At 44.3% G+C, this 27,792-nt stretch overlaps 1 protein-coding gene across 1 annotated transcript in view; it reads left to right on the top strand.

Annotated features, from left to right (window-relative positions):
• Positions 1–5,910: 5,910 nt before the first annotated feature.
• Positions 5,911–27,792, top strand: part of PDZD9 (PDZ domain containing 9) — a gene marked incomplete at its 5' end in the record, with an annotated part of 200,719 nt that continues 178,837 nt past the window's right edge. The window contains one exon of the mRNA XM_069646548.1: positions 5,911–6,115. Coding sequence (XP_069502649.1) covers positions 5,911–6,115 — 205 coding nt within the window. The remainder of the gene's footprint in view (positions 6,116–27,792) is intronic.

Below are 27,792 nucleotides of genomic sequence, written 5' to 3'. Positions count from 1 at the left end.
GTAGCAATAGTCAAGCCTAGATTCTATAGGCGCTCTAGCGATGGAGATCCAATTGTCCAAAAATAGAAAGGGCTTGCAGGCATTAATACGTTTCATGGTGCAGACTGCCGAAGAGGAGATATCATTAACTTTCCTCTTTAGATACAGGTTGGAATCCAGATAGACTCCGAGAGTCTGGACTTCCTGAAAGACTAGAATGGAAAGCCATCAATGGTAAATGATCTGTAGACTGCGCCAAGCTTGGTAACCTGGGATTGTGAGGCAACCAGAAGCAACTCTGTCTTATCGTCATTGAGACAAAGTGAGTGATGGGCCAGTGATGTATAGTATGGTAGATTGCTAGTTGGAGTCGGTGAGATAGTCTCCTGTGATAGGTAGGAGGATCTGGGTAGCATCCGCATAGTTTGTGTAGGTGATACCCTGGGTGTTGAAGAGGATGAAGTGGGGCTTATTGAAGATGTTGTACAGTGTTGATGAGACACAGGAGCCTTGTGGTATGCCGCAAGTGACAGGGGCTGGAGTGGCTGAGGCTATCGGGGAGAACACTCTCATGGACTTGTTAGAGAGGAAAGAGGAGTTCCAGGCGGTGGCTTTGCCAGAGAAATGGGCTGCATAAGTCAAGTGTTGGCAAAGGATTTGGTGATCCACCAAATCAAAAGCAACAGACAGGTCTAGTAGTAGGAGGAGAACAAGCTTGCCGGCATCCTTGAATTCATCCATTTGATTCTTTAAGTCAAGGAGTGCGGTTTCAGTACCATAGCCAGTTCAAAACCCGGATTGATGTAAGACTAAAAGGTCATTAGCTCCAAGGTGGTGCTGAATTTGAAGGTATGCCGCACTATCCAAAACTTTGAGTAGGAATGGAACTGTGCTGATGGCATGGTTATTAGTAGGGATGTTAGGATCTAGGTTTGTTTTTTTAGTAGAGGTAAACCGATGCATTTTTTAAAGTTAGTTGGTAATGAACTGGGGGCAAAAGAAGAGTTAGAGAGTGATGTTATGAATAGGGCCAGTCCTTTGGCACAGTCATTGATTACAGTGGCGAGGCAAATGTCACCTTGACATCTAGAAGGTTTAAGCCCTTTGATGATTTTAATTACCTCTGTTTCTGAGACAGGCTTAAGGTAAAAGAGGTGAATGTTATGAAAGTGTTTTGAGCCGGGAGCGGCAATAGGAGGTGGCACAGTGTTTTTCTTTAGTGCAATCGTTTTTGGAGGGAGGTTATTTTGCCCAGTAACCCGTTTTGTATTTTGGTACACCAGATAGTGTCTTTAGGGTAGTTGTTAATAGGAGGATCTGGGGAATGTTCTCTGAGTATGGCAAAATGTTCATGGGTGCTAGAGTTTGCTTTGCTGATTCGGTCGTTATATGTGGCATTCTTTGCTAGGAGTATGGCTAGCTTGTCATTAGAGAGAGTACAAAATAGATTTTTATTTAAAACTGGCGGGTCATTCCTCCAGGCGGTTTCAGCTGCCCGTTAGTTCAAACGGATTGCTTTAAGGTGAGGGGTAAACCATGAGTTAATGTGGGCGATAGGTTTAGCTATACGTTTCACCAGTGGAGCCACTGTGTTGATGTGTGTAATAGAGACTGATTGTAAGTGTCTACCATCTTGGATGGGTCTATAAAGGGGTCATGGTGGACAGTAAGAGCCTTCAGCAGTGGCAGGATACTGATGTTTCTGAAATGTCTGGTTACAGTGACAGGTGCAGGCTTGGTCAAGGCCTGGGTTTGGTTGCAGATCAGTATACTAAAGGCAATAATATCATGATCTGACCAAGGGCAAGGTTTGTTAGATAAGATAGTAATGTTAATACAGCCAACCAGTCTAAGGTCCAGCCTTTATTATGGGCAGGGCTGGTGATACGTTGCTTGAAAAGTAGGGCCTCAAGGTCGTTGTCTAGCGCAAGAGCATTGTGGTTGGTACTGTCATTAAGGTCTAGGTTCACATCACCTAGGAGGATGGTTCTGAATGTTGGCTTAGCTTCTGCATAGAGAAGTTTAATATCCTCAATGGGGGGCCTGGTGGTCAGTAGATCATGTGTAAGTTGAAGGTAGAAGAGTTCTTAGGTGATCATTTGATAGACAAGAGATCTCCTGAAGGGAAGTCTTGAATACGTGATTCTCTAATGCCTAGGGAGTCTTTAGCGATTATGGCCACCGCTCCTCCTGTGGTGTCCAGCCTATCTTTGCTGAAGATAGTGTAGTTAGTTGGGATTGCCAGGTATAGGGATGGTCCTGTGGCTGCATGCAGCCAAGCTTCTGTAATGGCAAGTAGGTCCAGGCGGCTGCTCGTGATCAGATCAAAGATGTCCAGTACATGGGCTATGAGGAACCTGGTGTTGATTAGGGCACCCCTTATAGTTGTGTTTATGGTCTGGCTGTGTTTGATCTTTGGGCTAGCCAGCGAAGGCATCCATGGGCAAGGCAATGTAGGCATCCCTGGGTTATGCAGCACAGGCATTCCTGTGGTACGCAGCGCAGGCATTACTGGGCTGGGCAGCGCAGGCATCCCTGGGCTGGGCAATGCAGGCATCCTTGGGCTAGGCAGCACAGGCAAAGAGCAGGTGGGGCCAAGTAGGATGGCCTGTGTAGGGTCAGTGGTTAACAGGCTAGTGTGGTGAAGCCAAGGTGTTGCTAGCAGGGGATATGGAGCATGTAGGTGTTAGAGGTGGGTAGGATGTGCCTAGGTGGCATGGATCATTGGTGCTAGTGGGCATGGGTGAGGAGAACGTTTTCTTGCGCTTAGAGGGGCCTAGGAATTCATGGAAGGTGAGTGAGTCACCGGAGTGGGGTAGGCTGGGGGCACTTGAAGTACTTCATGGGTACTCATTGTTAAAGAATGTTGCGCACAGTTTTAGACACTATGCATGACTCTTTAGTGGAGCAGCTGGATAATGAGCACTTAGATTGCTGAGTTCCTGATAGGGTAGTCGTGTGTAAAGTGCGGTTTAATGGGTGAGGCTTGTAAGCGCGTCTGGTGGAGGAGAACTTGGTAGTGAGGTAGGTTCCTGAACGGGATGTAGTTATGATCTGGTTTGCAAGGTGAGCATTCCGATCACACATCGCGGTATGCATACGTGATCCTAGCTATTTATTGCGGCAGAATGAATTCATGGGAGTAGCTTGCAATGTGCTGTGAGACACTGATATCCGAGTGCTCCTAGGCTGGGACATGTGGGTTGGCATAAGCTTGTTGCGAGAGGGAAGGTAGGTACGAGGCAGCAGGAAGTTGGGGGAACAAGTTTATCTTGCGGCAAGATGACAGAAACATATAATCTGATCGCATTTTTTATGACAATTACATTTTGAGGAACATACCGTGCAGTGGTGCACCCCATACGGCGACCTTCAGCAGCCTGACAGGAGAAGAAAATGGCCTTAGCAGTTGACCTCTGCAGGGCGCCGGCATTGACCCTGGGAGCTTGGCCAAAACAACAGAAGCCCAATCAGCAGCATTCAGAGGCAGGCTGAGTGCTTGCTTAACATCAGTGGAACAGCTCAGGGCAAATAGGGTGGCCATTTTGGAAGGGTCAAATTCTGATTCTAGCACACTCGCATCTGGGCATTTGAAACTTGAATCTTGGCAAAAATCTAATTATGTCATTTCGTTTTTTTCTGCAGCCCAGTAGGGCTTACCTTGGAAATTATTATGGTGCTTTCATGGATACATGGTTACAAAATTTATGTTTGAATATAACTGTTATTTTTTGGAGTTTAAATTGCCAATTGATACCTGTATGATTTGGTTGTATGTATAAGAGTGAGGGACAGAAACCCTTAAACCCTTGGATATTGGACTGTTTTACTTTAGTGTTAGTTTGACAGGCAGGGAAACCCTTGTTAGGTTAGGGAAAGTGAGGCATTTATCTCACCCTTATTATTTAATAAAATGGCTACTTGTGAGAAAACTCTATCTACTCGTCCCCCTCACATTTCTGACTTCTTATATATGGTGTCCGAGTGGGATCGTAATCAATTGAAACAAATTGGAAAACACTTACATTTGAGAAACTTAGTAGAAGAGCCTCTGATCCTACCATTGCTACTGAACAGACTATTGGATTTGATATCTATAAAAGTAGAGGAGAATGAATTCAAGTACACCTCAGAAAGTAGGTTGGTGAGTATGTTAGTGAGGCGCAAGTACAATAAAGAGTCCACAAGTAGAAGGGCACACAAGACATTTCAAGGTACGACAAGGCATAAAAGGCATAGCAAAGCCTTAAAAAGAATATCGAAGCACAGAAAGACCCAACAAGGCCTGACATGCCCCCCACACTCCAACTACTGGCCTCTACATCTAGTTCCAATGTGCCCCTCTTCTCCCCCTCTCTCCCTACCCTCTCTCCTCTACTGCTCTCTTACCCTTTCTACCCCCCTTTCCGCCCCCAGGCCGGATGATATGCTAGTGTTGTAGTGCTCTACCAAAATATCTTTGGTACTCCACTAACCTCTATCAATTTCATTGCAGCCGGGAGGCCAGGTTTTTCTAACAGCCATTCTATTAATCTCCTTTCTTGACTTTTTCTTGATTCCTATCCTGCCAGGTACCTTGAGGCGTCATTGCAAGAAATACACCATACAAAAATTACAGTGGATTCCATCAGAGAGGGTTGAGAGAGCCTGAGAAGGAGAAAAAGGGACATGTAAGAGACGAGGGGTCTAGGATTGAAGATGTTCTTTTTGTTTACCAGGAAAGATCCAGAGTCTTTGAAAGATCTGTTAACCTGACCACTCCTTTAGAACCTTATTTTGACATACCCACTAATCCCATCCAGAAAAGAATGAGGCCTAGAGACTAGAGGAAGCTTGTGTTGAGAGAGGGTCAGGCACTAGAAGCAGGGGAAAAATCACACTATTGTTTTTGTTTCTCTTAACTGCCTTATATTCCCTGATGAGTTCAAATCCTTTCCTGAGAAGCCTTGAGTAAATATTATACTTAATACAGTAAGTTAATCTTGTGTAGTCTTGCTGGCAACAAATATAAATATGGAAGAGTGTAGGTGGAAGAATAGTCTTGTGGGATTCTGTAAGTAGATAAGATGGTGTGGGTGGTGAAGGTGCCTTGGCATGCTTTGGAACAGCTGTTGGATAGAAAGGACTTGATTCATATTAGAGTTGCAGGTGTCGCATGGGCCACAGAAATGAGATGGTCAAGAAATATTCATTGCGGCAGAGAGATAGAGACGCGTGTGGCTATTTGAGTCACTGATTGAGCAGATGTTGTCTACCACACTCAGCATGGCATTTCAGTGCCTTGTTTTGATCAAAATGCAGATTGCACTGGTTTGAAACACTGTTACTTTCGAGGTGAGATTGGATATGATGGGCGGATAAAGAATCTGTGACATTTGTCACAAATGTGAAGACAGCAATCAATCTGTAATTCATTCAAGTTTTGGGATCGAGCATCAGTTTTTTGATTTGTGATTTAATCCAGGCGATTTTCATTGATCTGCAAAGCTGGCTTGAGAAAAGCTTAAGCTTCAGAGGTGTGAAATTAATATGGCATGTGAGAGACTCATTTCTGTGAGGAAGCAAGCAGCAGAACTGTCTGATAGAGGCGCCTACAGGTTGGTATTGCAGATTGTAGAATGATGAATTGATGAATGGTCAGTTTAAAGTGGAAATGGCAGAGCGTGAGTTACTTGCCAATAGGACAGGATATTGCATCTGGGAAGGGATAACACATTTAAGTGCATATAGTACTAGGTTTCACTAGTACACCAAATTAGAATTAGAATGAACTGTCAACCACAGTTATACATTCTCCTTGGTGATCCCCTTTGTCAGCCATCTTGACCCTAACCCTCTTAAGTAAGCTTTGTATCATGTTTCTATGCATGTTTTTGCACCATATATGTACATGAACTGCTCACAATTCATTAAATAGGGTTTTTATGAACTATTCCTGCACATAATACAATTTATTTTCCTGTTGAAGCACCTCAGGAAGTTACTTCTGAACACACGCTCAGTACAACTTTAAAGACATACCTTTCCTTGGATGCCGACGGCTTGGGATTGGCTCTCATTCAAAATGGACCCTACCTTCAAATTGTGGATATTGTTGAGAATGGTGCTGCTGCAAGAAATGGACGACTAAAACCAGGTACTTCATCTCCAATTATTTTATCAGTGCAGAATTATTCGGTCATAATACTCACAACTTCTGAATTTTGTGGGTCAGTTCCTAAGTGATGGCACAAGGGCTTCCAACAGCGTATAATGGCCCAATGTCATCCATATGTTTTTTGAAAGCACAAAGGTGAGGCTCAGAATCAAACCGTAATACTGATTTAATGCAGACATTAATCGGGCCTGGTGGTCATATGTTTCTTTTAAGGTCCCTAAAATAATGAGTGGTTTATAGTATTTGTTGGGGAGTAAATGTGGACACTCTGATGCACAAACACTTGCTATGCACCCTTTAAATAATCACTTGAAAAGGGCCTGTTTGGTCACTATGAAACAGTTGAGTAGGTATCCTGTCCTATTTACAAATTATTTGGTCTTTCCTTACACAAGTGTCAAACACGTATACTATTACTTTCTTGTTTAGAGATGTGAACATCAACGCATATAGTTGTCCTTGTTCTCTACGTCCTTTTGAAACGGGTATTGGTTGTGCTCAGTCTACCCGAGAGAGACATACTTCCACAAACTGGTACCCAATCATTTGTGTTCAATCTTTAGTCATAAAGCCCTGGCATCCTCCACATAGTAATACATGCTAAATTGAGGATAAGTTAAAAATGAATACAATTCTTTTTCAGTAACTTCAATCCACAGAGTTGTGGGAGCTGCTGAACCGCATGTTATGATATTCATTATGCCATGCATTCCAGAACCTAAGCTCCACCCCAAAGGTGGTATAAATGCCCAGCTGGCACTGCGGCTGGGCATAGCACTATATCCGATGCAAGATCTGGGGAAAGTTGGATCTCTGCACTTAGCACATGACAGGATTACAATTAGACAGCGAAATCAATGTGGATCTACCTCTAGAGTATCTAGAAACCAATGCTTATTGACCATCTTTACATGATAAACATTAGAAATATTTACTCTTGCAATGTCTTTTATGCACCTAAATAGAAACACATTAAACCTGCTCGCACTCTCTTGTTTAGAATTTTTATGTATAGCTATTCTCATGTACAGAGACTATATGTGCTTTCAAAATAGTATAGTCAAACGATATATAGTTCACAATATGACCAATAAAGCAATTGATTAGTTTCCCAGCATCCTACTCTTCTATTCCTTTCTAAAATGTTAAAGCAACCTACAAACAATCAGCATTGTGGCTGCAGCCTTTGTGATATAATAACACTTTAATTCATACTCACAATAGTGGTTCTTAAAGCCTTGGTGAGCCAGAGGATAGGGTAAACAGACCAACCCCTAAATAACCCATTAAATGGGAATGGTTAAAAATTGTGTCAGAATTCCATGGCTTCTAAGGACTGTTAACTAAGAGTACCCACCCTAAAAGCAATCTACAGCCATGGATACAAATTACAGGCAAAGCATGTTAAATACCCTGTAAGGATTCCTCTCACCCTTCTTCTGTGCTTTGATGGATCCACATATTCCCGGTCAAAGAAGTACGAGAGGCTGCACAGGCTGGTATTATGTGGTGAGCAGAAACTCACTACCATGATAAACTCTGTGTATCGCCAGCAGATGGAAAGTTAAAGGTTGCCTAGCAAAAGTACATCATGTTATCTATTAATGGTGTAACCATGGGAAAGCAACATATATGCTGCACACATTTGTATAAATGGCTTATTTTAGCCCTCAAAATATTGAAATAATCAAAATGTTTAATTTGGAAAAATTGACAAAAGTGCCACATTTAAGGCCCAAAAGCAGTTTTACTTTCTCAGGTGAAAGGCATCAGAAAGGGGTTTGCTTCTTCTTATTAATGCATTTCAGCTCTTTAATTTCAGTATGTGTTCTCTAATTTATAGAATCAAGCTTTAAAAATTAGAACTTGGAGACATTGGCAAAGTGACAATTCTAAGCCTATATATTAGAACTAAAATCACGACCTAGGCATTAATTTAGCCGCTTGTTTTCTCTTAGACAGTATTCAAATCTTGTGGAATCAGAAGGGCCCTCCAAACTCTGCCAGCCAGCTGTTATTTTCACCAACCTGGCCTCCGGCTGCTTTTGGAATTTGTAAGCTCTCTGCTATCAAGTGCACCTAGTAAGATAGGGTATACCCTTATGTCCTTATTAGCCAATCATGAATGAAATGTGGTTTTCTCTTATAAGTGTTAGGCTATCCTGGATTATGGACAGTTGCTAATCTTCACTTTGACGACACAACCCCAAGGGGTTATTAGCTCATCTTTTCTGAGCAAGACATTACAGATGGGACTGGTTGCTTTTATTATTCACTATTTTATTCGATTACACTCCACAGTATAGTGTATATTTTATATTTTGTTTTGTATATTCATGCTTATTTGTTGTGTGTATTGCCTTGATTTTGTTCACCTCAATTTATTGTTTACACATTTTGTTTAAATATTGGGTTCTGTAATTGTATGCACTTATGGTATTGTAGGGTAGCAACAGTATGTGGAAGCATCTACATGCAGCTTGGTTGCTTCATACTGTTTTTTATGGTTTACACATCTCTTAATTGTTTTTTATTTTATTGCCTATATTCGTTGCTGCACAAAATCTGGTTTGAATAATTTCTTTATACTTCTGTATGATTAATACACATGTATTACGTTAAAATTGCTTCTACAGACATTAAAACAACTTAATTTGACTTGTTTCCATAGTTTTGTTTTTGTATGGTGTACTCGCCCACTGTCATCATTTGCATTTATTAACATTTCTTGAATATTGTTTGGCAGCACTAGACTTGTGCTCTCAGGCATTAGGCTTCCTCCCTTGCAGTGTTAATCATTATTTATTCTGACTGGCCCTTTCTTTATCCCATAGGATAACATAGGATAACATGGGTTTTTTGCAAATATACCTTGCATATAATTGTATTTATTTATTTATACATTTGTTTCAGCACGCAAACCAAATGGGCATCTAGGCGGTAGTTACAGAAGGGTGAACAAAAGTCAGCGGGTGAAAAGAAAGGGGAAGACAGTTAGTCATACAGCAAAGTTTTGATGTGCCTTCTGAACATGTTGTATGACGGTTCAGATCTGATGTGTTAAGACAGCTTGTTCCACAAGGAAGGTGCCTGGACAGAGAAGCTTGCCGCTTTGACTAGTTTGTATATGGGCGATGTGGTGGTGGCTGTAGACTGCTCTGGTAGGTTTCAGAGAGGCATGTCTTTTAGGCAGTCCACCAGGTAGCCAGGCTCATCGTTAGCAAGGCAGCGGTGGGTGAGGGACACATGTTTGAAGGTAATTCTGTCTTTGACTGGGAGCCAATGGGCAGATCTTCTAGCCGCTGTGATATGGTCCCTTCCAACTATGTCCAAGGCGGCTCTGAGAGCATTGTTCTGGGTGGTTTGGAGTTTGCGAAGATTTCTGCCACTGAGCAGGGAGTTGCAGTAGTCAAGTTTTGAGCCGATCAGGGCTCGTGCAACTTCCAGGTGGTTGGTGGTGATGAGGAATGGTCTACTGGTGTTGATAAGTTTTGTAGCATAGCTTGCAGTGGAGGCAATGTGGTTGACATGGCGGGGCATGGATAGTGTCGAGTCAAGGTAGACTTTGAGGTTCTTGGTGTGGGATGCGACAAGGATCTTGTGGACATCGATGACAAAGGACCTGTACTCAGGAGAAAGACTCTTCCGACGGGCAGGGGATCCGATGAGCAAGAGTTTCCATTTTCTTATCATCGCGACAGAGACAGTGTTCAGCCGTCCAGATTTGGATAGTATCATAAATTTGGTTGATTTTAAGCATGTCTGTCGCGTGATTGCCAGTCAGGGGAATAAGGATTTGGGTATCGCCGGCATAGTTGGTTTACGAGATACCCAAGGCATTGAGACAGTCAAAGAGAGGCTTAGTGTATACATTCTACAGGGTAGGCGAGATGCATGAGCCTTGGGGCACTCCACATGAGTTGGGCATTGGTGTGGCACTGGCCTTGCCTGCAAATCCTCTAGAGGTTCTGTTAGCAAGGAAAGATGTGATCCGTTTGGTGGTGTCAGAGGAGAAGCTGTCAGGTGTCTTGACCCACGTTTGAATCATTATGCTACAACATTTGATGCCGTGGGCTTAAAAAATCCAAGACGGCCGAAAAGCCCACATTTGCGCCAGAATCCAGGAAAACCGCGCAGTTTTTGCGCACACCAAAATGGTTGCCTGACCTGCCACCCACCAGTGCGAGCGTGAGAGGCCAGAAGCACCAGGAGTGAAACGTGGTGCCAAAGGAAAAACAGCAGTGCCTGTTAGCTCAAAAAGCGCTTTGAAATTACCTTTGTTTCTCTGAATCAAAGCTCAAAATGCCTATTTCAAACATCGCAAGATATTCAAAAATATTACTGAACACCAGCAGACATCTGGCAGAATGAAGTCTTGTGTGCATACAAAATCTGGAAAGATTAAGAGCCTAAAATAATGTTCATAACAAAACTGGCTGAGCTCTGGATGTCAGCAGCTTAAGTGAAATTGGACTTAAAGCCACTAAAATCGAAATGTTTAAAATCAATGAGTGATTTTCTTTGGAGTGTCACATAGGTTGCAACTGTTTAAATGTCATAGTTTTGAACTTAGAATCAGCGTTCTAGCTGCATGTGTCAAAATTGTAAGTTTGATTTGAATGAAGAAAAATGGGAACAAAAGTGACATTTGGCTGAAGCCTGGCTTAAAGAGATTGAATTCTGACTGGCAACTACCCCCGACAGGAGTTGAAACTTGCCCAGCAACTGCATTCACAGGCCTGGCCTGTCTTCTCCTGCCCCCACCAAAAGGAGATTACACCTCTCTGATTGAATTAGGGGAGGGGTACCTGAGACTGCAGGAAACAGAACAATGAACTTTCCTTGGCTCAGGCAAATGCTAAATCAAGGGGTCGTAAATGGCTTCCTCCCGGAAGGAAATGGGAGGGGCACTGCCTCTGTGAGCCAGTTGAGCTTGGAGGCGGGGACGAACAAGGAATTCCCCATGTGCTTTGGGACCTAAACCACACCCATCTGGGCCAGAGCATAATTTTAGAAAGATGGATAATTCATAGTACATAATTGTCAAAATTATATCAATAATATCATGATTCCTGTGATTTTTCTGTGCACATTTTAAGAGGTGTTAGGACTCTGTGGTATGTTCTGGGGGGTAGTAGCGGAAAATAGGGTATTACTCCAAATGTATGTCTGTTAGAAATCTGACACTTCATCATCTAATGCCCATATTCCTTGCACACATTTGTGTAAATTCTGGAAAAGTTTAGAGGTTGTGTTCTGGATGAAAAGGGCAGAATTCTGTCAGAAGTGAACACAACATCTTCCAAAGACAGGGATAGGATGGTTTGGTGCTACAGAAAATATGTTAACTGGACATATAATATCAGAAAAATTGTACATAGATAAATATGCATTTAAGTCAAAAATTGATTTGTGTGCAAAGTGACAAGGGGAGTGTTCTTTCTGTATGCCATAAAAAGGATGCCGGATAACTCACAGTTCAGTTCCCCCGTCAGGCGACAGAGAATCCTAAAGCCTATCAGGATCCTCAGAGGGTTGGGCATAGAAAGTCAGTCTTCCCACCCACTTTCAAAAGACATAAAAATAGCCACTGAGACCCAAGGAGACCCAGTCACTTTCCACTTTCTTGCAAAGCACTTTGCCGGACCAGACAATATCCAGAAGGACCATAGACTCCAGATAGACTCCAGAACTTGAAGCAGAGAGGCCTGAACCAAAAGCTGAATCCTTCTCAGCAGGCCTCAGAATCCAGCCACCTAACCAAACTATTCAAGAGCAGGGAGAGCTTTTTGATTCTGGCTAGAACCCTGTGCCAAGAACTTTTGCCAAAAACAGAGACCAGACCAGGCCGCTGTGCAGTGCAAGAACTTTTGCCAAACCAGAGACAAGAGCAGACCGCTGTGCAGTGCCAGAACTTTTGCCAGAACCAGAGATCCAGACCAGCAGAGCAGAGAGAACCGCAGCTAAACCTGTTGACCAGATCTGTGACGAGGCCCATTCCTTCCAAAATTAGGAGTGAGTATCCAGCCAGAGCTGTGCAAAACCATCTCTCTTAGTTTAAAATAATCTAATTCAAACCATTTCAACCTATTTAGAACTGCATAGAAATCGTGTGTGCATTCTGTGATTTCGAACCTGTGAAAGTGTCATTTGTCATTTGAATCTTACTTTATTTCTGAGAATCTACCTCCACAAAATCGTCTGTATCTTTTGAACCATACGTGCTAGGAACGAGATTTAACTTCCATTTTAAAGCTAAGATCCTCAGCTTTCCAACAAGCCCTACTCCCTATAGTTTCTCTGTAATTGCAATTTGAATCAAATTTCTCCACCTGTCAAAATCGCTGTCTTTTGCTTGCATTGCTGAAATTCATTTTCAACCTGATAATCCCTCATGAATCACTTATAGTGTTGACCTGAACCAATCTTAAGTAGCTATCACCTACCCTGAATCTCCTATAGGGAATTAAAATCATTTTTAGCATATTTTTACTTCTTTGCAAATCACATTTAAAGTATTTTTGCCTGTGCTTTAAAATCATCCCTGTTGCTCTAAGCTTGCTTGGGGGGAACTGAATTGGTATTGTATTTGATTGTATTCCTGAAAATTGTGTGCTCTCCTTACATCTCCTTATATTGCATAGGGGGGGGGAGTGAATTGTCAAAAGAAAAAGTGATCATATTATCTCTTGAGGAAACCATCTCAGTTTATTTCTGTGCTGCATTCTTTTCCATCATTGCATTTCCTTGAAACCATAAAAGCATTCTCAGCTACTTTATCCTCTCTATACCAACTCCTAAGTAATTAAAAATATGTGCTAGTGTAATATTATCCATTGTTGATCACTGTCATATTCATAAGTGTGCTATCAAATATTAATTTATTTATAAAAGTGTGATATATATCTTGATTAATTTTTCAAATAAATCTTTTAATTTGCAAAACAAACCTACTTCTTGGCGCAGTGAGGTCAGGAGGATTCAAAGAGAGGGGCGTTATACAAGGGTTTATCATCCAGATCTATGAACTTGTCATAAAAATATACAATTAAGGGCTTCCCTTGGGCATCCCAGACTCGGCATTGACTTAGATGGAGTGCTGATTTGAGGTCACTTAACAAAGTGGGCAGTTGAGGTGAACGCTTGGCAAAGGAGATTGTGATCTATGAGTTCAAAAGCTGCAGGAAGGTCGAGGAGGAGGAGCAAGGATAGGATCCCTTATCCATGGCCGTGTCCTGTTGGTTTTTGAGGTCCAGGAGGGCTGTTTCTGTTCAATGTTGAAGGTGGAAGCCTAACTGGCGGATTCCTAGAATGTGGTGGAGTTCGAGGTAAACTTGGATTTGTAGGTAAGCTACTCTGTCCATGATTTATAGGAGAAAGGGGATGGTCGTAATGGGGCGGTAGTTGGTGTGGACGGCAGGGTCAAGGGAGTGTTTTTTAGGAGTGGTGAGATCCAGGATTCTTTCAGTGAGAGAAGGACGGAACAGGATGTGAAGGAGGAGTTGATGATGGCGGCTATGAGCGGGAGTAAGAGCGCCACACATTCTTTGATCAAGGAGGCTGAGAGTGCGTCACCATTGCATCTAGAGCGTTTAAGAGGGCAGTCACGGTGATGGGTTGGAGGATAAAAGGTGGTATATCATCCCTCACAAGGTCTGGTGTGGTGGGTGGGAGGCAGTGTGGCTTGCATTGAGTGGATTTTAGCTTGGAGAAGTTAGATTTACCCTGTGAAGGTGTCTTGAACCTTGTTGCACCATGTATTGTCTTTGGTAACAGCATCAAGTGGTGTAAGGGGGGTCTCAAGTTCACAAAAAATGGTGAAGAGTTCCCGTGATCTGGAGGCTGTGTTGTAGATTTTCACTTTGTAAGTGGCGACTTTGGTAGTGAGGATTAGTAGTTTATACTTCTGTGAATCTGAGGCTAGGATGCTTTTGTTATCAGGGCTGGGATTTTTGAGCCAAGAGGCTTCTGCTGAACGTTTTGCTGTCCTTGTGGCATGCAATTCTGGGGTGAACCAGGACTTGTGGTGTCTGTGGTTTTTAGATTTCTTGGTTTTAAGGGATGTAAACTTGTTAACAGCGTTGGAGTTCAACGTGTTGTAGTGGTCGACAAGGATCGATGGGTCTTGTGTGTCTGGCAGAGGGAGGTTGAGGAAGGGGGTGATGTTGGAGGTCGTCAAGTTATGAGAACTACGAGCCATGGTGGTGCTACTATCTTGGATGGGTTTGGGGGGGTTTACTGATAGCTGTGATGGTATGGTGGTCTGAGCATGGGCAAGGCAGCTTGGAGGTTACTGTGATGTTACATTGGTGGTCTAGCAAGCAGTGAAGGGTGCGGCCATGTGAATGCGTGGGGCCTAAGATGGTTTGAGTGAAGCCGGAAGCAGCAAATGCAGAGGCAATGGCAGAGTTATCTGTGTCGTTGGCATCTTTGTATCCTAGGTTGAGGTCACCTAGAATAAGAGTTTGAGTGGTGGGTTTAAGGTTTGTAGTAATGAGATGGTGAAGATAATTCTCGAAGGTAGCTATATGTCCAGGAGGGCGATATATGAGGTGAATGGCAATGGTATTGTTTTGTGAGCATCTAAGTTTGACTGATAAGGATTCACAGTTGGGAATCAATGTAGATGGGATGGCATGTAGTGGGAGGGAGTCTTTGTAGATGAGGGCGACCCCTCCACCTTTTCTGTCTTGCCTGTCACTACGGACAATGGCGTACCTATCAGGATTGGCAATGGAGAGGGTAGGCCCAGAGGAAGGGGATAGCCCGGTCTTAGTGAAGGCGAGGATATCAAAGTTGTTAGACATGATGAGGTCAAGGATTTTGTGGGGTGGGGCTGTGACGTTGTGATAAATCTACTGTAGTACACCCAGTTATGGTGAAATCTGGCTCTGGCTCTGTCAATACCAGGCTGATCAGCCACATGAAGGGTTAATTCTAACTTTCAGATGGAGGGAAATGATTGACAAGAATATTACCCAATCACTGTCTGTCTTCCAATTGACAACTATTGTTTTGTTTTCCTATATGGTTGCTAGGAGACGAAGGGAGACAAGATCCTGAACGAAGGTTAGGAGTGGGAATATTAAGTGTTCGGAGGAAGGAGAACTAAAATGAAGTTAAAAGGAAGTCTTGATGCGCCGTTGCACTTTTATTTAAAGTTTTGTTTGTAAAGTTAAAAGCGAACGTCTTAGTCGCTGTTTTGCTAAAATATCTGAAGTGCCACTTCGCCAGTTTCACGAATAGAAAACAAGTGCTGCCAGTGCCGTGGTTGGGAGTGAGAAAGAAGCGGCTCGACACAGTGTTCATTGGGAAGAGGGGCCTTCGTAAAAGCATCCCGGAACGGTGAAACGATACATCGGAAGGCTGAAAGTTGAGAGAGCAGCGCCGAAGCAAGCGGCAAAACTACGCTGCATTCCCAGCTGAGGGGGCAGAGTCCAGGAGACGCTGACAGGCCGGCTCCCCAGGCGAAGGAAGGGGGTGGAGTCCAACCGCTCTCCCGAGACAATTAACAGCTGAGCTAAACGGAGAATTGTATCGACTGAGCCATAAGTGCGGAGAAGGGAAGGAGAGAAAAATAAAGTGAAGAAGGTACGTGGAAGGTGAGGGTTGTTTTAAGCGGCGGAGTCGTAGAGTGTGAAAGGGTCATTTGAAAGCACGAATCTAAGAAAGGCCAGAAGAAGGGACCAAAGACTGAATGCTATTACTGTGAACATTTAATAAATCAGCGTCCTAGAAAGCAGTGTTACAAGGAAATTATCGATAACAGTTACAGGCTATCTAAAGGGGAGATTGTGAGCCATTAATAAAAAGACACTCAGGAAAAAGGCATGAGACAAGAACAAGGATAGAATAGTTGGTAAAGATTTGTAAATTCAGATAACAAGAGAATACTTCACAGAAAGAGAGAAGATGACCCAAAGAGACTGTAAGAGAGAACTGAGACGCTAGCAACGAGAGCATAGATGAATTCAAGTGAGAGAGTATACAGAAACATTGGGAAAGTTGTCAGAGACTTATCTGAGAGCAATCCAAGAGTGTGCTTGGAGAAGTACTTGTGTTCCAAGAACTCAGAAAAGAAGAAAATGTATCCTTTTCTATAAGAGAAAGAGAAAACAGAAGAAAGTTATATTGAATAAAAGTTGTTTCTGTAACAAAATAACACCTACTTTTGTTTGTCTCAGTGTACTTATTTGACAACAAACAGAGTGGCTGTCCTCTTTACAATTTGGTGCCAGAAGTGGGATTGAGATAGAACACCATGGAAGAACTCATTAAAACGCTGAGTGAAGGCCAACAGCTTCTCCAACAAGCCCTACAAATACAGAACCAACAAGCACAAGCGGATAGGCAAGCTTTCCAACAGGCCATCCAAGTCCAGCAAGCCCAGTTAATAGATGCTACCACCTTAAGCCGACATTCTCAAGTACCGGCTTCAGTACTTCAAAAATACACTGCTGGAGAAGACCCCGCCCACTTGATGTATCCTTTTCTATAAGAGAAAGAGAAAACAGAAGAAAGTTATATTGAATAAAAGTTGTTTCTGTAACAAAATAACACCTCCTTTTGTTTGTCTCAGTGTACTTATTTGACAACAAACAGAGTGGCATCTTTACTGACGGATCGAGTGTTGAGAAGGGAGCAGTGCAGGGGAGAGGTCTGCCGATAGTTAGTGCGTTTGGCAGTGTGTGTTTCGCATGACGGGTGGGAATCCGTGTGGATAAGAGAGGGTCCGGCAGAGTCAGTGGAAGGTGGATTGGCTGGGAGGCAGTGGACGCAGGATGTGATGGTTCTTAATTTCAGGGAAGCATTGCGTACATTGATGGTAGGCAGGAGTGAATGTGGGGCCACCAGTGTGGTCCTGAGTTGCAGGATGGCATTCCTGGTGGTGATGCTCGGTGTACGAGAGTGGTGACTTGGTTGCTTGGGGGTGACATAGGGCTTGGCTGCAAGGTGGCAGATGGAGATAGGATGGAGCAAGCAGTCTGGTGCTGCTGGGTCGGGCAACGAGTGATGGCTTCAGGTGTGAGCTGGGGGGCGAGGTGCATGCGCGAGGCAGTTAGTGAGGTCTGTGATGCTGGAAAGTTAGTGGGGACGAATCGTGGTGCGAACATGATGCTAGCAGAGGACATGTGTAGGGAGGTGGTGCATTTGGCATTGTGGGAGTTGTGCAGTCGTGTTTTGGCGGTGGTAATGACTAGGGCTGGGAGGCTTGAAAACAAGGATGTTCACCTAAACCACACACTCACACCTAGCACCACCTATCCAGTTCTTACTTGAGGGTGCAATATTATACTTTATTAGTAGTAGCTGGTTCACCTGTAACCCGTCGCAACACCCAAACCGCTATGTTTGTTTCTCTCTCCTCTGCACATGTTCTTGTCGGTACCATGTTCTCCTGTAAGCTCACGAAGTTCGGACTGGCTACTTTGTCATGCCTCTGGAATTAAGTAAACTTCTGTGTAACATCGCCGTGATGCCTAAGGGCTGCCTTGTACGCTTTATAAATGTAAAAAATAAATAAATGTGGTAGGGACTGGCAAGTCTGTCTGGCGGGAGTAGCTGATGAGGAGGTTAGGGCGTAGGAGGAGTGGGAGGAAGGTGGTCGGGGGCACAGGGATGGAGGTGGAATGAGGTGGTAGGTGGTGGCAACCATGATAGGCAGTGTCTGGGTGGGCACGATGCACTTTGTGGGGAAAGAGCCTGTTGTGTCCGTTTGACCAATGTAAGTCTGAGGGAGTGTCGAGAGGCGTAGGCGACAGATCGAGTTTGGTATGGCCATGTCGGCAGCTTTGAGATGCGGCAGGCGTTCTTGCATGCTGTGGTCGATGAGGCACGCAGAGGGGTGTGCGCAGTACCTGGAGGAACACCTGCTAGTGAGGGTGTCTATTGGCGGGCCGTTTGCTAGGATGCAGGTAATACAGAGGGCATTATGTAGAGCCAGGGGCTTACCTTTATAGGCAGGTTCTTTTTGCTCAGGAACGCGGCCTGCAGATAATGTTTTGCATCGCGGGAGCCGCGGCAAGCAGCAGAGCACTGCCGAGAGTGAAGCCCGCTTTTGCTCTTGGCCTTCACTTGTTGCCGGCTTCGCCTGCCGGTGGTGGGGCTGCATTATTAACGGCTGGATGGGAGGCCAATCAGGCACGTTGCTGCACAGAGGTGCTGAGGAGGCACACGGCCTCAGTCTGCCGTCGATGGCGGCGTCCATCTTTGCAGGGGTCACCATCGCTGTAGTCTGCTGTGTAGTGGCCTTCGCTCGTGGTGGGGCTCCATTATTATTGGCTATATGCGAGGCCAATCAGGCATGTTATTGCACCCAGGTGCTAAGGAGGCACACGGCCTCAGTCTGCGGTGGATGGCCATCTTTGCAGGGGTCGCTGTAGTCTGCTGTATGGGGGCACACTTCTTTGTAACACCCCCAGATGAGTCTCCTCCTACTGCAGGCCTCTTTCAGCTCATCTCTAAAAGATGTTCGGGTCGGCCAGTTCTATTTGCATATACTTTGCACTGAATTGCAAACATCACTCTGTACATGGCAATCAAAGAGTAATCTAAAAAAGTCATCCCATACTTAATCTTAGTCAGCCCACAAAGGAAAGACTGTTGTCATAAAAGAAATGCTCTATGTTATTTTAGCATGAAACCGCCAATGTTAATTTCCCATTGGCATTCAGCTATCTATTTTCCCATAGGGTATCATTGCCTTCTGAAAATACAAGTGTCCAACTACATGACATTTAAAAAATTAGCTCACTCTTCCATTGGCCCAAAGAAACAAAACGGCCGAAGAGCCGATTTACAATTCACATGTATTCTAATAATGAAGAATTTCAGCTAACTAGAAAAGTGCTTTGTTTTGTGGAAGTGGGAGGCAGGCTAAAATGGGGGAGGCCGGCCAAAATGGGGGAGGCCGTGTGGGGCACCCCAGTTAGAGGCACAGTTTTCGACCAGGGAGTCAACAAACCCAGTGGGGGTGCATTGTGTACTCAGGCGGACTGTATCCTCCTCTGCCAATAACAGACAGGCTGCAGTGAAAAGTGGGAACACAATGAAGGCACCAAAGTCTTTGTAGACATCAGGAACAGATTTATTACGGGAAGAGGAGTAAACTCATTGCCAGCAGGATTGGACTAGCTAGGCACACCCACTGGCATGGAACCCAGGGCCTGGGGAGTACCCTTGGATGTAGGGGCAAAGGGAGACCAAGGGAGAAGGAACGGTTGGATAGGGAGGCTGGTAGAGATGGTGAGGGGGAAAGGGAGAGAAAGAGAGGGGCAGGTGCAGAGGGGCACAGAGCGAGACACACAGGGAGATAGAGACACAGGGAGACAGAAACACAGACCAGGGAGGAAGCAGGGCATAGAAGATAAATAGAACAGTTTGGGGAAGAGGGAGAAAATGAAAGGTAGACTGGGGACAGGGGTACCTTAGATAGGAGGCCTCTCTGCCCTCAACCCCCATGGTCAGCACACACCACCAGCTGCCAAAAAGAAGGAAACCCCCAGTCCTCTCTCCACAGGCTTATATAAGGCAAGTGTTTGTTTGGAAAAGTGTTGCCAGGGTCGTTTCCCGGGCTAGCCCCCTCACTGATTCAAGTGTTTGTTTGGGCAAGAGTTGCCAGGGTCGTTTCCAGGGGAGATGGGATGCAGAGTGGGACACATACTTTCAGGTATTCTGTGTGATTCCCAGGTCAGGGGAGTTGGCAGTTTGAGCCCACAGGGGATGTTAATTGTAGGGTATGGGGCGATTAAATTATACAGTGCAGGGTAGTTGGGGCCAAATGGCATACTAATTGTTGGGTGGGGAATGTAGGTTCCCAGCAGGAGCTAGCTTGGTGACTTGCAGAGGGTAGGTCAACTCTCACTGGGTAGCAGAGGAGGGTCTCATAGGAGGGGAGTAACAATTCAGCCCTAGGCTGCAGATTACATTGGGGCTGGTTTCTGGTTTAAGGAAGCTGCTGAACAGGTTTTCCAACAGGGAAGTCGGCCAGATCTTTGGGAAGAATGTGATCCCTTTGTTACTTGCTGTAGGCTGGTGGCCTGGGAGTAGAGACCCCAAGTGAACAATGTCCAGTGTGCCAGAAACAAGCAGCTATAGGGATTATAAAGGTACAAAATATAGTGATCAGGCAATGTTGGGGAACATGCAAGCACTTGACAGAAATAAACAGCTAGCATAAACAGTGCAGTGAATATACATTCATATGCAGTGCAAGGTGGAAAATACATTTGGGAAACATGAAAGTCACGCAATACATTGGTAAAATGAAAACCTTCACTAAAGAAGTGACATATGATACTGCCATTTCCACAGCCACCCTCTGGTCCCGAAAGGGGCCACATCAATTGGGCTGGGGACCAGCGTCACCCCTCAATCAGGGAGAGTCTGTAAAGTTCTTGGTTTAGGGAGTCTGGATTCCAGGATGTTAGGGGGATATGAGCCATGGTCAAGTAGGGTCCAGGGGTTTGATAATGGTTTGATATGAGGCACCAGAGTACTTTGCAGATGACAATTAGTGCAAGCAACCCCCCAACAGCATAAAGATATATTAAAGCAGTTTTCCCCAGAAAGAGATGAACCAGTCTTTTATTCCTTCGAGAAAGTCTTTAGATGTATCCTTGGGGGTGGCCGGAAGGGAGGTGAAGTGAACGGCATGGTCAAGATTTCATCAAAGGGGTCTGGTACAAATACACAACACTGCTCCAATTTAACAAGTACACCCACTCTGCCATGCAAAGCCAAAATCATGTTGTGGTTTCTTTTGAGAGCCAGTTTTCTCAACTCCCTCTGCTCAGTGGCCAATGTTCACAGTGAGACAGCATTTGTATTGGCCCCCACTTCCAGAATTGCTTGCAACCAATATTTAGCCCAGTCTACTCTCATGACACCCATCTGGGCTATTAAGGTGGTGCCATACAGCTGTGCGTCCGTCATAGGAGTGTAAGTGATCATTAGGCCAATACCATTCCGGCAGGACTTATAGTACGGAATGAACTGTCTATTCTTAACGGATAAAGAATATACTACTAATTTTAGCCCCATTGCAATCAAATGTAACAGGGACTTAATGGTCCTATCCATTACTACTGTGCAAAGAATAAGTGCAGAAATACAGAAAGACCTGGATAGGGAGGAAGAGAACATTCTTTCGAACACAGCACCTCCGAATGCTCGTGAACAATTAAGAGAAATAAACAAGCTCTTTGATGATTTCAAAGCAGTCACCATCGCAAAAAAGACAAAGGGGGTCATTACAACCCTGGCTGTAGGGGGTTATCAGGGCCGGTAGAGCTGCCGGCCCTGTTAACCCCCTACCGCCTCATTACGAGGTCCGCTCGCGGGACCCGCTAAGGACGCCTGGTTAAACCAGGCGTCCTTAGCGGGTCCCGCGAGCAGTCCAGCATGCTAACGGGCCCTTCATTAACAGGCCCATTGTTAGCATGCTCCCCATTCCCATTGAGCCCTATGGGGGCTCAAATGGAAATGGGGATGCACAGGGTCTGGGATCCCTGAATGGGGAAATACCGGGCCCTCCAAGGTCAGAATGGCCCAGTATTTCCTCATTCAGGGAACCCAGACTCGGTACCCGGAATGGGGGTAGCCATTCCGCAAATAGCGGCAAGGCTACCTCCAATGTTGTAATGACTCCCAAAGAAACCAGCAAAAGAGATACGAGAATTAAAATTAGATCACATCTACCCATGTACCTCAGATCAATTTAAAGAGGCGGCCAAGAAACAACCACTTGCTCAACAACAAGGACAAGGTAAAAGGAGATGTGTGACCTTTTCAGACTCGAGCAGTGATTCGGATGACTCATCTAGATATAACCAACAACCACAGCCACCCCCTTTTTTAAAGACTCCTATACTAAGCCAATTTTTAATTTGATGAACATAGAACTCTCCCATCCCCAGATTTCTATCTTGTCCAAATGCCTATCATTTGTACCATCACAACAGAACGACGGGTTTGCATTGGAAATGCAAGTCTGAAGATTCCTGAGAACAGTTTGATTAAAAACTTCAAAGACTCTCCCAACAGCGAAAAAGAATTAGACTCAGGCTCACATGTACCATCCACCTTTACTCCACAAGATAACCAAATTCCACGGGATATTATCACATTTGAGAAATGCATCTTGAAAGATCTAAATGCATTAAAAGCAAAAAGAAAATTCCTCAAATATAATATCTCCAAAGATGAAAATGCAGCTCTAATAAGTCTATCAAAAAGTCCTGACAGAACCGTAAAACCAGCTGACAAAGGCACAGGGAATGTCATTCTGTCCACTTCTCAGTTTCAACAGATGGTAAACGTCCTGCTACAGGACACAGTCAGTTATAAAACTTTGAAGAAATACCCCACCAAGGATCTAAAAACAACAATTGCGGAAACAGTCAAATTAGGATTTGACTGAGGATGGATCACAGACAGAGAATCCGAGTTCCTCACAACCAGTCAGGGTCGCATCCCCACCATTTATGCCCTACCAAAAATTCATAAAAGTACTGTCACCCCCACCTGGCAGACCGATAGTCTCAGGTTGTGGCTCAATCCTTGAACCACTATGCAAATTTGTGGACACCTTTCTCAAACCAATGAGTATATTGACAGCAACAGATCTGAGAGATACCACTCATACCATTCAAACTTTTGAGAACCAAGAATTTGACCATCCAGACAACGGATGGTGACTATGGACATCAAGTCACTCTACACCAGTATACCCCAAGACTCTGTGATTGAATGTATGAGGGAACATCTGACTAGTTATAACTTACAAAATCGGGTCCCCCACAACTTTATAATTGAGTTAAAGACCCTTGCGCTTTATCAAAACTATTTTGAATTCAACAAACAATTTTATTTACAAACGAAAGGGACAGCTATGGGAGGGGCCTTCGCCCCAATTCTACCCATCCTATTTATGGTAAACCTTGAATCCATCAATATCCTCTCAGATAATCCATTTCGCAACCAGATTATGTGCTGAAAAAGGTACATTGATGACACTGGGCCTCATTACGAGGTTGGTGCTAGTCATGGCGCGTGTCCGCCCTCATTCAATGGGGACTTACCGGTCCAGTCCAACCTTGGCGGGACCGGTAAGTCCCCGTTGTAAAAGCCATTCCCCATTCCCATTTGAGCCCCCATAGGGCTCAATGGGAAGGGGGAAGGCGTCAATAACGGTACCGCAAATTGCAGTACCGTTATTGACCCCGGAATCCCTTAACGGGTCCCGTCCATAACGCCTAGTAAAACCAGGCGTTAAGAGAGGGACCTGCTAAGGGACCTCGGATAGGGCGCAAACGGATTACCGGCACAAGCAGTCATTGCTTGTACCCGGTATCCCTTTCCGCCCACCTCAGAATGAGGCCCATTATCTTCATCTGGGATGGATCTGAAGACAGACTCAAGTCCTTTCTAATATGGTTGAATAATGTAGACATCAATATCCAATTCCCTATGGAATATAGTAACATTTAGGTCCACTTTCTTGACCTTAAAGTCCAACATCAGTAAGGAAAATTCAAATGCGGCCTGTTCCGCAAGCCAAGTGATAGAAACACATTATTGCATTTCTCTAGCGATCATCCTCAACATCTGAGAGAGAATCTACCTTATGGACAATATCTCTGTATTCAGAGAAACTGTACAGTACTGGCAGATTTTTACAGCCATGCAAATGATTTGGACTCCGGATTTAAGCAGCAGGGCTATTTCAAAAAGCTTCTAAGTAGATCAAAAAACAGGCAGGATTTACCGACACAGATACCCTACTCACCCCCAAAACTCCACCCAATGTGGAACAAGAAAAAAAGATGACATTTGTGATCACACATGGCCGCCACACATTTCAAGTGAAAAAACTGACTTTAGCTAAACTTTGTCTACCGAATGAACCTACTCCCAGATTTGCATTCAAATGGGTGCAAAATCTGCAAGGCAAACTGGTACATTCCAAATTTACAAAACATACACCAAGGACTGGCCTTTGGAATTTACGAACTACCACTGGACATTTCCCATGTGGCAACTGCATAACATGCAAATTAACAAAAAAGATGAAATCCTTTAATATGGGAGACCACATCTGGACCCTGTCTAACCTATCCAATTGCAAAACTAAACAAGTGGTTTACTGCATCGAGTTCCCCTGTGGTCTTAGACACGTGGGACAAACCATTAGGCCCATCCACATAACGATTTCCGAACACAGGTCCAAAATCTGGTGTAAAGACCTCCAAGCACCACTTGTAAACCATTTTATTGAATATCAACACTCACGCAATTACATTCTATGGTGGGTGCTGGACACAGTAAAAGAATCATCCAACATAATGAGAAGCCTCTTTGTAAAAGAAGCCTGCTGGATCTACAGATTGGATGCTCATCGACGAGGCCTTAATGAAGAATTCCATCCATTACCATGACCGCCTCACTGATCCACTAGAATGGACCCTCTAGGCAGGCCTATCTAGGCTTCACAACCTGAACTGACGCACTACCACCTCCCACAGAGGTTGCATGAATCTCAATAACCTAATAAATCTACTTTGTGTAGCTGGGAACAACATAATACGACTAATAGGCGCAAGACACACTTGCTTCATTCCAGAGTCACAGGACACAAAAAACAAAAAGAGGGATTGAGGGAAACAAGCCCATATAAGATTGTCCTCAACAATCACAGCCCTGCATCATTCCGGAGCATTCGAGAACGGTACCTGTGATCACGCCACCATGTGTGCCAATATTTGCTTTCACCAGTAATATTCTCTGCCCCTCAGCATTAACTTTCACTTGGGACACAGCACACGGCACCTGCGCCGTGGTTACTTTGATGATGCGTATACACAACTAGACGCAACCACGTGTGATCACGCCAGCCGTCTGAACGTGCCTAATCCAGATGGAAGTTCAGGTTGTCATAGTGACGGTTATAAAAACAACCGCGTTCACTCCGCAGAGAATCTGTGAGACACGGCAGCTGCCAAACGAGGCTCCGACCTTCGATTCAAGGTACATTCTTAGGCACCGCTTTACTGCACGCACTACTTGGTCTCTCCTTTGACACGCCATTACAAATGCTAATTGGCTCTTCCTTTTTCCCTGCTTTTACAACCTGCTAGACCCACATGTACAGTTGAAGTCACACACTACCCTACTGTGCCACAGTCGCAGCACACATGAAATGGCACTGAATGAATACCAACTGAGGGTACTTCTACTTCTTTTCCAAACTATTAGCAACTCATGCACATATATACAGTTCTCACTGTAAGAACCAGCAGCAAAGTTAGTTTTGTCCACTACTCGAGTTGTATTTTTCTCGAGCTACCATGACTCCAAAACGAATGGACCCCTCCCATTATTTTATGTGCCTCTTTACCACAATTCAAACCAAATCAAACAAAAGGGAAGGCTTGACTCAGATTGCGACACCGCCTCTTGCTGGAAATGTGATATATGGAACTCCCCTGCACACCCATCAGAGGGTAAGTTTACCCGGGGAGCCTTTGAACTACAGGTACATGCAATCATATAGGGTACACCTGGCAGGTGTCAGTCAACTTACCCACTCCCCTTGTTGTCTGCTTCCCCCTAGGGTGTTCCCAACTGCCCTGAGGAAGGCATTATTGACTGGCAACTTGCTGGCCCCCGCCACAATGTGAGGCTGAATCCCATCACCATAATTGGGGTTCACAAACCCAGTCAGGATAAATACGTAGGCAGGCTCCAAAATGGACACTCAGACCTAATGAATGAAAGAGAAATCAGTTCTCTTAAAAATCAAGGCAGAAATGAATTGTACAATAGATCTTTCTGTTTAGTTATCTACAATATTTGTTCATGAATTTTGATGCTTGTAACTAATTGATTGTTATGAAATCGATTACCAATTGGGCAACTAATGACTCAGACTTAGCTCATTGATTGATGTCCACGATAAGCAATCAACAAATTATCTACAATATTTGTATGTTATAAGTCACAATTAATTGATTGTTTCTCTTCTTTGAGTTCTATCAAGTTTTATTGTATATTTTCCTTTGACTCTTCTGTGTATTGTGCTACTCTGATGTTATAACACTGGTGTGTGTTTCATCCCTTCATGAGTAATTGAATAAACTACTCTTCAACAGTCTAGCAGTTATGGGGTTCTTATCTTTTTATTTTCCTTTGTGTTTATAGAGCACCTTTTTGTTAATGCATTCAATATTTTTGTAAGGACTTTTGGCTTACTCATTGAAACAATTTGCTGTGTAAGATTTCCTGTTTTTGGTGTGACCCAGCGCGATATCCATGCTGATACACGCAACTATTATGAGTTAACTTTCTTCTAAATTGAGAAGTACTCAATATAGCGGGGACTATTTTCTTGATGATAAGTTCATTAGCTCATGGGCTTGTTGTAGGTCACAGGCATTTCAGATCTTGCCATGATGTCTTTCTTTGGTGACCAGATCTAGAAAACCTCTTGAGGTGCCAACCAGGTGTCTGTTGGCTGGCACTCAGGCAAGGGTATCTTCCGTACCTGGCAGGCAATCTAAGGTAGAAGGCGGTCTCACAGGGAGAGGCTGTCCAGTTTGTTGCATAGCGAGGGGTGCTCGTGCTACCCGAGCATCGTAGACTGGCATCTGGCGGTGGTTCCCACATTTTCTGCCCCTTCTCTTTTTCACTTGAAGCACACAGGGAAGGTGTCCTTGTACAATACCATTAGAGCCACTTTTCACAGGTGTGCACTGAGCTTCCCGGGATGGTGGAGGAGACACTGGCAGGTATCCACTGGAGCAGTAACTCTGCGCCATGATGGGGAGGCATATGGGCACAGACCCAGCAGTATGAGTTTGTGTGCCGCCAAATGACAGATCTGGAGGAAAGAGTTCTCTTGGTAGTCCGTTACTGCAGGAGGGAGGAACAGAGCAAGCGTGATTAACTGGCTGATGGCAGACATTACAAAATGGCTTTGGGGACCCACAGGGAGCAAGAACACCCGGATGGAGCAGTGCATGTGCAGATGAGTCAGTCTCTCCAGGAAGCCAATAAAAAGTTCACTAGATCCAAGGGGAAGCAGAGATCTCACAAGAAAGCAAGCTGGAAATAAATCAAAGCTGCTACATAAAGACAATGGCATAGTGCAAAAATGAAAGATGAAAGGGAAGAATGGTATGCTGGAACAGAAAATGTTAAATAAAATACACTTATAAAAAAGTGAGCTCGGTACACTGTAACCGTATGATGGTCACATTGAGATACTAGGTGACATTTCAAAAGCGGAACTGTTACTCCTTAAATGCAGGCCGAAATCCAAACACCCTTTGCCCCCTAAACACACCTACCTCCATTCTCTTCAACAATTACAACACCATAACCACACAAGCACTCAACAAAATTGCCCCCTCAAAACAAAAAAGCCCTGCAGCCACCATCATCAACCGTGGTTCAACAGATGCCCCCACTCTATCAAGCAGCCTAACCCATGACAGGCTGGGGAGGTGGAGGTAAAGCGGGGAATGTTAAAGAGTGTACGCACATTGTTGAAGGGAAGACTATGTCTTATTTTTCTGATTTTGAGGAGATTAAGTCTGGCCGCAAAGGCAGATTTGGAGATGAAGAACGAGAAGTTGTGATATGACTTTTGCAAATCG

This window comes from Ambystoma mexicanum, chromosome 2q, assembly GCF_040938575.1.
Source record: "Ambystoma mexicanum isolate Mex_15411 chromosome 2q, UKY_AmexF1_1, whole genome shotgun sequence".
NCBI classification, from domain to species: Eukaryota; Metazoa; Chordata; class Amphibia; order Caudata; family Ambystomatidae; genus Ambystoma; species Ambystoma mexicanum.
Note: the sequence above shows the minus strand (reverse complement) of the source record. Positions and strands in the feature narration are given on the sequence as shown.